Consider the following 13,011-nt stretch of genomic DNA (forward strand, 5'->3'; position numbering starts at 1 on the left):
CATGAAGTGATCCCATCCTCTGGTGGCAGAGGAAAACAGCCACATAGACAGAGAGGCCAAGAGATATATGTAACTTTTTTTTTTTTTTTGTCTTTTTGTCTTTTTTTGTTGTTGTTGTTGTTGTTGTTGCTATCTCTTGGGCCGCTTCCGCGGCATATGGAGGTTCCCAGGCTAGGGGTTGAATCGGAGCTGTAGCCACCGGCCTACACCAGAGCCACAGCAACGCGGGATCCGAGCTGTGTCTGCAACCTACACCACAGCTCATGGCAACGCCGGATCGTTAATCCACTGAGCAAGGGCAGGGACCGAACCCGTGACCTCATGGTTCCTAGTCGGATTCGTTAACCACTGCGCCACGACGGGAACTCCTATATGTAACTTTTGTTTGCAATGGTCTTACTCAAGGCATCCCCTTGAGGTCATTAAGAAGGCAAAAATCATAAACTCACTGGGTGTCCTGAGGATACTTTGTTTCCCCTCACAGTGACCACATTGATTTAGGGCCAGCTCAGGACTGGATACAATAAGCCAGGAGCATATAATGTGGGATGTTGGAAGTGATACTCAAAGTGTGAGAAAATGCACCAACAGAGATTAAGGAATACAGGGAACAAGGCCAAGGATGTCATCTCCATCAGGGAAGGTGTTCTTTGTTTCAGAGTCCATATGTACACTCCCAGCATTCAGAACAGTGACTGACAACTAGCAACTGTTCAATAAGCATTTGTTCACTGTCTGAAAGGCTACAAGGTCAACTTGATATGAAGAGAGAGGCCTTGAGGAAGGCAAATCCCATAGCCATTTGGGGTGGGCTCGGGAATAAAATCCAAGCTTCTCAACTTCTAGCTTACTTCCAGCATCTGTAGGGATCACTAGACAGTCTTTGAGCATCCAAACCTTACATGCAACCTCCCACCACTGCTTTGTGAATGCAGTCCCTCCCTAACCCCACCACACTGCCATCATAGCCTGGGGGACTTGGAAGTTCCACAAGGCCTTCTCTGTTCTCTTCAGTCCCAACTCATCTTTTCTCCAAACTTCCGGTTGTGCAACCACGGCTATACTGTTCTGACTCACCTTCCTCCTGCCTTTCCCTTAAGCCTTTCCTTCTGTGGTGTGGCTTCTGCAATGGAAGAGGACTGCAGTCTATCTCTCTTTTTTCTGCCCACAGAAACTGATCCAGTTGGGGATACATGGTTAGTTGTGGTATCCAAAAACCTCTGTTCAGTTACTGGTTCCCCCCATTTGCTGGGTGAGTATGGATAACACAGGTCCCTCTCGGAGCAGAGGGGTGAGTGTAGGATAACATCATAGAAGGTGAAAGATGTGGGTTTGGTAGGGATGTTTCCCCAGGTGAGGGGAACCACTGTAACAGAAATGGAGGTGTTAAACATTCAAATGATGAGACTATGGTAGAGTGACTAGGCTGAGATATGTCATCTTATGGGGAAGAATGTGTCAGTACCTGCTGGGGCTCCAGCCAGGGCAACTACAGATCCTTCCTATCAGAAAACCAAAGCAAACCATCTCATCAACTTGTGTAGAAGATCTATACCCCTCCCCACCCCACCTCCACCACCAAAGATAGGACAAAAGGTCTTGCTGGGAATCACTGTTACCTGTTTTTTTCTTGATTTCCCTCCTGCTTGAGAGGGAAAAGCTCAGACAACCAGTAGAAGACTCGTAGACAAGCTGGTAGGGTGAGTTCACTCCCACAGCTGAGATGTTCGTGGAGGACTCTGGAATGGAACAAAGGGGAATTCTGCTTTAAATTTTAATTTACTTTTTAACCAAAATGATAATGACAGACTTTTTGTTCTAGTCATAAGGTAGACCAGATATTCTAAAGCGCTCTATTGCTTATAAAATCACCAGATTCTGGGGGAAAAGACCTTTCTTTTTTTTTTTTTCTGGCCATGCACGCAGCATTCAGAAGTTCCAGGGTCAGGGACTGAACCCACACCAAAGCAGCGACCTAAGACACCACAGTGACAACCTTGGATCTTTAACCCACCAAGCCACAAAGGAACTCTGAAAAAGACTTTTTAATGCTGGAGAAGCCTCAGAGTAATTAAGGGAAATCTTTAAAGTTCCCCTCTACAAGGTCCTTCCCCACCCCAGTATCTCTCAAAAATGAAATGACCCCAGAGCAGAGAGGAGAAAGCAGGCACAAAAGGTGTCATTATCCTAAGGGTAAATGCAGATATAACTGATGCTCTTGATCAAGAAAATAAACACTGGGCCAGCTAGAAGAAAACTTAAGAGTAATTTGTTCCCCCTTAATCAAACCAGAGAAATCAGAAGGTTCTTCAACAACAGATCAGTCTCTTGCAGAATCACACTGTCTTATCTGACCACTTAAAAATTAAAAATTTTGGGGTTACCATCATGGCACAGTGGAAACAAGTCCGACTAGGAACCATGGGTTGTGGGTTCTATTCCTGGCCTCGTTCAGTGGGTCAAGGATCCAGCATTGTCGTGAACTGTGGTGTAGGTCGCAAACAGAGCTCGGATCTGGCGTTGCTGTGACTGTGGTGTAAACCAGCGGCTACAGCTTCGACTGGACCCCTAGCCTGGGAACCTCCATATGCCGTGGGTGCAGCCCTAAAAAGACCAAAAAAAAAAAAAAAGAATTAAAAATTTTACAGTGATATAAATGAACTTAGAGTTTATTAGGATATTCCTCAGAGAACTCACAGTCCCTGTATATACCTTTTTACAGTGTTAAATGTTCACAACTGTTGTGGGTTTTATAACAAAACAGCCTCATTTTAAGAAATGGTTTAAATAAATAAATAAATTAACTTATTCATAAAAAAGAAACAGGCTCTCAGACATAGAAAATAAACTTATGGTTACCAAAGGGGAAAGGCAGAGTGAAGGGATAAATTAGTTATCTGGGATTAACACTTACTCATTGCTATACATATAAAATAGATAAACAACAAAGACCTACTGGGTAGCATAGGGAACTATACTCAATATCTTGTAATAACCTATACTGGAAAAGAAGCTGAAAAAGAATATATACATATTTGAATCACTTTGCTGTACACCTGAGACAATGTAAATCAACTATACTTCAATTTAAAAATTACACTAAAAATTTTTTAAAAGAAAATTCAGCACCCCTTCATTCATGGAAAAACTTGATCACTCTTCCATAAACTTCATCAAATCATGTGCTTATTCTTCCCCCAAATATGGTCATTTCACTGGTTGGGCATGAAGTTGTTATGAAATGTTAAGCAATTTATCATTGCCTATTCAAATTCATAAAGAAAATGGCAAATCTGATCTCATAAGTGGACAAAAACTATACCCACAGACTGCACACTGGATGATGCAAACGCACAACCAGATTCCCTAGTGCTCCAAAGGCTGAAGTTAAGACCAAAAGAAAAGAATTAATAATAGCCAAGGCTGGGAAAGATGGAATAAAACCAGTCAACCCTGCTGGTACAGAGAACATTCATCGAGAAAGCAATATTTAGCAAGAACTGAGACACTCTGTCAAATAATCCCTCTCCTAGGAGATTAATCTTAATAACCAATGCAAGAGTGGCAAGAGACAATGTGCATAAAGTTGCCTATTCCAATGCACATTATACTATTAACAAAAACCCTAGAAACCTAACCATTTGGTTAAGTATGGAACATGAGCATGAGAAGGAGTCTACACCCATTCAAAATGGTAGTTATTAAATGTATATAGCTACGTTGGAAAACACTGTTCAATAAGGGAAAAAGGAACAGAAAATTTGCAGTATTCTTAGAAAATATATAGACAGAGAGAGAAAGAGGGGGTTGAAGGGGTCACAAAGGGAACTGAAAAAGTGAAAAAGTTATTATATAAAGATGGCAAGATTATCTGCTTTCTTCTTTTGTTGCTTTGTTTAATGATATTGCCATCAACTAAAAATTAAGGAGTAATCTCTCTTCCCTTTATTTCCTGACAAGCCAGGACTAGTAGGTACTGAAAAGGAGAAAAGGCAAGAAGTACTCTTATTACTAAGGAAACACTACCTTAGCAAAGGGTATATTCTGGTTACAGCTTTCAAGGAAACTATTCCAGACTCAGTTATTGTTTGGGTCTATCTCAGCAGTTACTTGATTCAGAAGAGCAAAATTCATGCAAAACAGATCAACAAGAATTTGAACCTTCTTTTTAAAGCCCTGGGAGAGCTATCTAATTCAAGTCCTTCTAGGATGGATGCATTTCTGAAAGAAATGGATCACTCTCTCATTTATACTTTATGACTGAGATTTTCTTTTCAAAGTCTAGGCTCATTTAAAGAGAGAAGCATCAGGAACAGATATGCCAATAAGTAAGAGATTTACTGGGGTGTGTGTGTGTGATGGAGGAGAGGCTTGCTCTGTGCTCTGCTGATGCAGCAGAACCAGCAAATTGGATAGGCTCTCTGCAATTTCTTATCCACTAGGTTAACAACCCACGAAGGCTATGGAAAGCCACTGCATCACAGGTGAAAGCTGTTGATTCTGCAAAATGCTTAACACCTTTCCAGGGTAAGGGAACATAACATTGAGGTAGGAGAGCACCACGTGCAAGCCTGAGGGTAGGCAGTTGGACCAGGGCTACCAGGACCCCTCCCATGGTCTGGCCTGCCCACACAACAGACCATTTGGCAGCTATCTCTCAAGGAGGTGGAGCTCCAAGCCCTACAGGCAGTGCAGGATGCAAAACTCCATGCCTGCTGATAACTCCCTGCATAGTTAGAGGACAATAGAGGACCCATGTTATCAGGGCACAGCTTACCCTGGACAAAACAGGCAGAGTACATTCCCTTAAAACAGAGACCCCTATTTCACAGTAAACAGTGGGGGGATACTTGACTGGTATTAATCTTGGAAAAGGAAACCAATGTTTATCAAAATAACCTTCTCTATCTTGTATTTAACAAAATTTCACTGATTTTGTAAGCACATGCTAATTTTTATTTATTTATTTATTTATTTATTTATTTATTTATTTGGCTGAGCCTGCAACATGTGAAAGTTCTCAGGCCAGGGACTGAACCCAAACCACAGCTGTAAAAACATCAAATCCTTATCCACCAGGGAACTCTTTTTTTGGTTTATGTGTTTTGTAATTCTTATAAGAAATAAAAATGGCTTGATTTGTTTCGGGTAGTGTGATTTCCTTTTTTCCTAAGTGGTTGTATGACAGCAATAAAACATGAGTCCATTCATACTTGCCTTTTGCAAAAATATCGGCCATTTTTATTTTTAACCCTTGATTACCAAATCATCCTTTGTCCATGGAGTTGTCACCCTAGACGACTCTTCCGTTCTTCGTAGTTAACTTGTTCTACTACTCCCTGTTGTTCACCAGTGGCTCTGCGTGGGCACCCAGCAGCTTCCAACATTACTTTCACTAACTTCATGAAATCCCACATTTTCCCCGAGCTTTGCAATTTCACCATGTAATTTATTTGTACTGTATAAATACACATATATATGTATATTATTAGATGTTCAACCTCTGAGTGTCAAGGGAAGTCTGCCATTCATTCAGAGGACAGGGAGAGATGCAAAATGGGATGGATACTATAGGTGAGGACAAACGGTTAGGGGATATATATTTTTTATGCTTCCCTATGAAACCTCCTCACAGTGAGGACTTTTAGGCATTCAAAATGAATACCTGTGTATGTACCAGACTTAAGAGATTCAGCAGTACAGATACAACTGAACCACTGTGTCTTTCAGATTCCAGGATGTTATCCTCCCGCCTCTGCAAAGATCACTTCCTCTAGCTCTCTATTATTCCCTTTCAGCTTTAGTACTTATACTCTCTATCATGTACCTACCATAAGCAAGCTATTGTTATATTATACCAAATGTGTCCTACTATAACTTTTTTTTGCTTGACATTTTTTTTTGAGTTTATCTATGTTATCTATATGCTTTAGTGCTTGATTCATCTCCACTTCTCATTATGTTCCATCGTCTAAACAGACTGTAGTACGCACCTTTCCCCATCTGTCCACCACCACAGCCACTTTTCCTGACGGTGCCAATCAGGCAGTCAAAAGCCATCTCCTTGGCGCTGAGGTGCAGGAGCTGGCTGGCCTCTACAAAGCGCCTTGTAATGTCCAGGGGGTTGACACCTATAAAAGGAATCATCAAAGGCAACTAATTTTCCTCTGGCATGGGCTACTGCTTCTAGAAAAGGACTTCCATACATGGCCAGGGAAACATGGGGGAGTGAAGCCTTATCCCCAGGGTGAGCAAGTGGGAGGGGGTTCCTAGGGAAAAGGCCTTGAGCTCCCAGAATCTGTCAGTGGCACTTTACCCTCCTCTCTTCCTACCCATAGGCTTGGGGATTGATGCTGTTGGTTTTTAAAATAAGGCAGCATCCAGAAGTCTCCATTGCTGATGCAGCTTATGTCCCTGATCTTGGATGACACTCTTGTTATAGACAGACCCAGATTTGACTCTTCCTGGTTCTAGCTGCTTGGCTCTGTCATGCTACCCACCAACAGGCCCTCCTCCTTGGTGCTGCTCTCTCTGCCCCTGCATCATTTCCACAAACTCCACCCTTCAATGCCTCTGACTTCATACCATTCTCCATGGCCAACTTCTCAATCTGGGCTTGGCAAAGCTGGTGCAATGTGAGGACCAAGTGGAGAACAGAGAGGGATGGTTGCAGGAAGGAGTCCATTTGCAAAGCATACGTTTGGCTGCCACCTTGTCACAGAACATCCTCAACACTTGTCTGGAGTGGGTGTAGTGGACACACACATGCATTCCCACGCCAGATGCTTCAGGGCCCAGGGAAAATGAGTAAGAAGCTGGTAAGCCAGCCTTGGTAGACTTACCAGATATGGACTCCAACATGGCCTTCATCTTCAGGGCGAGGAGCTCAGTCAGCAGGTGAATAGACTGCCGCTGGAACCTCTGCAGGGTCTCCTGGCTGGAGAGCTCCTGGTAGCCATGTTGGGGAGGGTGCATAGGGAACTTGGCTGGCCCAGTAGAGGCGGACATCATCGGCAGCAGGGGTGCTGGCCGGGGTGGCTTCTTTTGGACGGGGGCCGGCACAGGGGCAGGTTCCATGAGCACCTCGGGCGGGGCTCCAATGCTGATCTCCAGGCCCAGGATGTCAGATGGGGTAGGGATCAGGGGGTCAGCGATCAGCTCTTCCCAAGAGAACTCAAAGATGTTTCTGATGCCCTTGGGTACAGAAATGCCTGCATTCCGGCAAACAAGGAGCAGCCTGGAGATGCGGGCCAGCAGCTTGGGGGCCTTGGCAGTGTACTGCTGGTACAGCTCTTGGTTACTCTTCATGTCATTCATGTTCCTCAGGCTAGCATAACGCTAGGTAATACTGTCCATCTCGGACAAGAAGCACCTTCAGCTGTACGGGGCACAGCACCCTGAGAGCCAAACAAGGGCCCAAGTTCCTCCCTAACGTGAAACCTTGGGGACAGACGGGATGGAAATGCTGAGATGACCCTTACAGGTCATTGAGACAGTGCATCCTATCTGCAAGGACAGAGAAATAATTGGTCACTCTCCGCACAGGAGAGCAAAGGGACATCCCGCCCCAACCTTCCCAGAAACGTGTCAGTGGCGATGTTAGCAAATCGCTCTAGGAGAAGCCTGAGGATGAGCAGGTCCCTGAAATGGTTCCAGGGACAGTCAGAGTAACTAGGTACCACTAGAGGGACTCTAAGCTGCAGGAAGGGAAAGGATGAGGAAGGGAACAGGCGCCACCTCACCTTTTGTAGTCAGGGATCCAAGGCTAGAAGATCTGCTTCTCTCTCAATAAAAACCTGCAGAAACAAAAAGATGTTTCATTGGTTCTCCCTGGAGGAAGATAATATGGAAGCTCCTAGTTGCTGTGTAAGGATGACCTGGATTCAACAGGTACATCTTGGGGCAGAGAGGAAAGAATGAGGAGGATGAACTTTCTTAATTCAATAACTAATATCATTTACTGCATCCCATCAAATCTAGAACTTGATACAGTTTATTGTAAGATGCACCAAGTTATAAAAAGAAAAAAAATCAGTGCAAGATGCCATTAACTGTAGGACCTATAAACATTTCAGGGTGGTTAAAATGGGGGAAATGTGTACCTCAAAATTGATTAATTAGAATAAATATTTTCCCACTTTAATAGAATTTCTTGAGGGCTCTGAGTATTCATCAAGGGGATATACGTGGCAGTGATATGAGCAGACACTATTAGATGCTACAGTAGTTTTTATCCTGATGTACTTCTAAGTCATATTTTATTTTTATCTTCTTAATTTATACCTATACAGACCAGTGTGAAGAACAATCTGATGAGCACAAAAACAGCTAGGAAAAAAAAACATAAATAGACTTCCAGGGTTCTATAATCAGATCTGAAAGTTTCATCCATCTGATCAAAATGGACCCCCATAAGGACATTTTTTGGTAATATATCAATATAAGCTATGATGACAAAAATGTAAAGGCACTTCTTGATCTTATGCTATATACAAGTGACAATTTCTGAGGGGCTTTGTGAGAGTACGAGCCACTGTAAAGGTCATTCAAGAATCCAGAACACAAAGGAAAGATTGCTCTAAATGAAGCTGAAAGCAGAGTGGGGTAAGGTCCCCCATCACCTTTGCCAGCATTTCCACAGATGGGCCAGATGTCCATTGTCTGATTTAAATGGACCCAAGCAGCACACTAGTGATATCGGCCTTCAGGGCAGAGGAGGGCTGCTGGCCAGTGCCTTCTGACAACTATCTTCCATGCTAACACCCACTCCCCACCACGTCCTCAGTCCTATTCTCTGGCCAGACAGTCTTCATTCTTTCACTCATCAAGCAGTGACCTCTGAAGCCATCCCAAGTTTGCCATTCCAGAATCTCACCTCTGGTGCATATCCTCAGTGTTTACAGAGTAAACCATGGTGTGAAAATGCTATTACCTCTCAGATTCATTCATAAATAATCAGAGGCTTACAGAGACAGAATTCTTAGTCAGGAACTGCCTGCCTGCAGATCCCTGACACAGAGGCCTTTCTAAACGCAACATGACTTCCCCACGGCCTTTGAGCTGCCTGTCCATCTATTAGCAAAAAAATCTCCCAGGAACAAGAGTCCCATAGAACAAGCCCTTCTGACACCCCACTGGTTTATAGGGAAAGTGGCTTTCTACATCCATTTGTTGACCCCGATGTCTCTATTCTTCAGCTTTGGAGACTCGGAAAAATAGGCTCTTTTTTGATATAAGTCTACAGAACAAGGAAGCTACTTAGAATCTCGGTCATCTGGGCAACCAGCCAGAGGGATCTGACCCTGACCATGCATGGTTTAAAGCCAGGACTCAAATGAAGAAAAGACAAAATACAATCTGTGAAATGTTAATTGGTTTGAGGAACAGCACTCCATCCCCCACTGATCTCTTTCAAGGTTAATTTTGAAGATATGCCTTACAAATAGATAGAAGCTGGTTTTCAAAACAGCATTATTGATATAATTCCCCTTTTTAAAAGTGTACAGTGGTTTTCAGTACATTCACAGTTGTGCAACCATCACCACTATCTAATTTTAGAACAGCTTAATCACTCCAAAAAGAAACTCACTCCTCCTCCTTCCAGGCAACCATTAACCTGCCCTGTCTCTCCAGATTTGCCTCCCCTGGATATTTCGTTTAAGTGGAACCATACTATGTGGTCTTTGTTTCCGGCTTCAAAATCATGTTTTTTGTTTTTTGTTTTGTCTTTTGAGGGCCACACCCTCGGCATATGGAGGTTCCCAGGTTAGGGGTCTAACTGGAGCTGTTGCCTCCGGCCTATACCACAGCCATAGGAACGCCAGATCCAAGCCACATCTGTGACCTACACCACAGCTCACAGCAACACCAGATCCTTAACCCACTGAGCAAGGCCAGGGATCGAACCTGCAACGTCATGGTTCCTAGTCAGATTCATTTCCACTGCCGCCACGACGGGAACTCCAAGATCATGTTTTTGAAGTTCATCTACATCACAATCCATGTCAGCACTTCATTCACGTATCTCATTATATGGAGAGACCACGATTTGTTGATCCATTCAATATTTGATGGATATCACTTGTTCCCACTTCTTGGCTATTACAAACAGTGCTGCTGTGAACATTAAGGTGCAAGGTTTTGTGCAGAGAGATGTTTTCATTTGGGTGGGGGGGGTATAGCCAAGAACGGAATTGCTGGATCATATGGTAACTCAATGTTTAACAATTTCAGCAACTACAAAACTGGTTTCCAAAGTGGCTGCACCATTTTATAGTTATTTACAAAACCAGCAATGTACGAGGGTTTAAATTTCTCCATGTCCTTCATGTCAACACTTTTTATTATGTCTTTTCGATTCTAGTGCCATCTTAGAGGGTGTGAAGTGGTATTGCCTTGTGGTTTTGATTTACATTTCCCTAATGTCATGTGATGTTGAGCATCTTTTCATGTGATTATTGGGCACTTGATATCTTCTCTGGAGAAAAGTCTTTTCAGGTCAACCCTGGTTTATTAGGGAGTTCCCTTGTGGTGCAGCAGGTTAAGGATCCAGTTCAGGTCACTGCTGTGGTGCTGGTTCAACCCCTGGCTTGGGAACTTTTACATGCCAAGGGGCAGGGAGTTTCTTTGTCTCTTTCTTTCTATGGCCATGCTTTGCATATGGAAGTTCAGGGCTAGGGGTTGAATTGGAACCATAGCAGCAGCCTACACCACAGGCACAGCAATGCCAGATCTGAGCCACACCTGCAGCCTACACCACAGCTTGTGGCAATGCCAGATCCTTAACCCACTGAGTCAGGCCAGGGATCAAACCCACATCCTCAAAGAGAAAACATCAGGTCCTTAACCCACTGAGCCACGACAGGAAGTTCCTAAAAAGCTGTTTTATTTTTTGTAAAGAAATGTCATTTTAAATTAAATGCACAAGCAACTTCTATTTATTCCCATATAGTTATCTCTTCAAAATTCAACTAGAGAGACCATATGACTTCATTCTGGCCTATGAGACACAGATGGAGCTGATGGGTAAGACCCTGGACATCTTTTAAAGGATTCTGTCTTCATGAAGAGAACACATTTTCTTTACGCATTGCCCTTCTCTTTCTTCTTGTCTGGAATGGGTGAGATGGCTGTACCTTTGACAGCCAATCTGGAGCAACGAGGGTACCTTCCAGCTGGAAGACATTACAGGTGGCCAAGAAGAGCAACAGAGCCCAGACTTCTGCTAACATCATGGCACCCTCATATCAGCACTTAACCACCTATCTCCAACCTTGTTTCATATAGCAGAATGAAACCCTAATCTCTTTAAGCCCCTTTATTCGGCTCTCTATTCCTGCAGACAAATGTGATTCCTGACAACCAGCATCACTTCCTCCCTTTAATACATCCAATTCCACTGTCATTCATTTTTCCATCACTGAGACATGGGCCTTGCCTTCAAGTAGCTCAACATGCAACAGGCAGAAGAGACTTACAAAATTGACTTATAAAATAGCTGATATAGGGAGTTCCTGTCGTGGCACAGTGGTTAGCGAATCCGACTAGGAGCCATGAGGTTGCGGGTTCGGTCCCTGCCCTTGCTCAGTGGGTTGACGATCCGGCGTTGCCGTGAGCTGTGGTGTAGATTGCAGACGCGGCTCGGATCCCGTGTTGCTGTGGCTCTGGTGTAGGCCGGTGGCTACGGCTCCGATTCAACCCCTAGCCTGGGAACCTCCATGTGCTGCGGGAGCGGCCCAAGAAATAGCAACAACAACAACAACAACAAAAAGACAAAAGACAAAAAACAAAACAAAACAAAAAAAAAAAAACAGCTGATATAGCTCACGCTGTAGAAAAATGTACAAAGGTCGTGAAAACTCAAACACAAGTCTAAAGGAAGCTGCACAGACGGCTGTCATAAATAAGCAAGAAGCGGTTAAGCAGGTAGGATGGAGAAGGCATTCTTAGCAAAAGGAACAGTGTAGACAAAGGGACAGAGACATTTAAAGTCTGGCAGGTTCAGAGAAGAGTAAAACCCATATGGTTGGGGTCTCGGGACTCTACAGGAGAGTAACAGTTGGAAAAGTAGTCTAGAATCAGATGGTGAAGGGTCTTGCATGCCATGCCGAAGAACTTGCATTTGTTATGTAATCATATCTTTAATACAAGTACTCAAATGTATTGTCTTTAATTGCCAGTTGTGTCCCATGTGGTCTCATCTCTGTAAATGGAGGGCAGGCACTCTGTCTTCTCCCCTTCTTACCATCTCCATGACACTAAGTAAGACACCAGGTAAGCTGCCATGTGCCAGAAAGTGAAAAATATTTGTGGCATCAAGGTCTGACAGATAGCCTAAGAGACATGCAGGTGGCTATAAACCAAATTTCAATTAATGATTCCTAGAAAGAAATGAAAAGATCAAGGGAGAAGTTTATAAAGGATAATGAAAAATGACTGCTTCTATTCCAGCATCTTCATTCAACATTTCACTGCCTGTCTCCTCTGTCCTAGGCTAGGAGCAAGACAGAGATAAGGGGAGGTACAAGCTACCATGACAAGTCAGAGTGCTCTCTGCCAGGCAGAAGGGAAGTCCAGAGAGGCAGCATCACTGGGCGGCCAAGAGCTCAGGCCACATGACCTTGAGCCTGGCACTTGTGGACACTAGTCCCTGCCCCCTAGGACTGTGAGGATTAAGTGAGGTCAGACATGTTAATGTTGGCACAACGCCTAGAAGAGTTAAGTGCTCAATGAATGTTAAGTGGAAAAAGACAATGATCTGAAGTGGTTGAAGAAGGCTGTATGACAGAAATGACTGAAATTGATGCGGAAATAGAAGCTGACTAGTGAACAAGGACAGGAAGAGCAATCCAGGTGAGGGGAACAGGACTTGCTCAGCCGAAGCCTCTGAATAGCCTGGCACGTGTGCAGTACTGCAAGTAACCAGGGGAATGCCACAGGTCATTGGTGAGGGTGGGGTGGGGGGGGTGTACATGGGAAGGGTGGGGAGTAGCCTGCTGAGCGGAGCTCGTG

The 13,011-nt window shown here is 43.9% G+C and overlaps 1 protein-coding gene across 1 annotated transcript in view; it reads right to left on the bottom strand.

Annotated features, from left to right (window-relative positions):
• C13H3orf20 (chromosome 13 C3orf20 homolog) overlaps positions 1-9,783 on the bottom strand; it is a 111,677-nt gene extending 101,894 nt beyond the window's left edge. Inside the window, exons 1-4 of the mRNA XM_021069369.1 lie at positions 7,743-9,783; positions 6,843-7,506; positions 5,994-6,131; positions 1,620-1,739 (exon numbers count right to left, since the gene is read on the bottom strand). Coding sequence (XP_020925028.1) covers positions 1,620-1,739; positions 5,994-6,131; positions 6,843-7,317 — 733 coding nt within the window. The 5' untranslated portion in view covers positions 7,318-7,506; positions 7,743-9,783. The remainder of the gene's footprint in view (positions 1-1,619; positions 1,740-5,993; positions 6,132-6,842; positions 7,507-7,742) is intronic.

Source organism: Sus scrofa, chromosome 13 (assembly GCF_000003025.6).
Source record: "Sus scrofa isolate TJ Tabasco breed Duroc chromosome 13, Sscrofa11.1, whole genome shotgun sequence".
Taxonomy (NCBI): Eukaryota; Metazoa; Chordata; class Mammalia; order Artiodactyla; family Suidae; genus Sus; species Sus scrofa.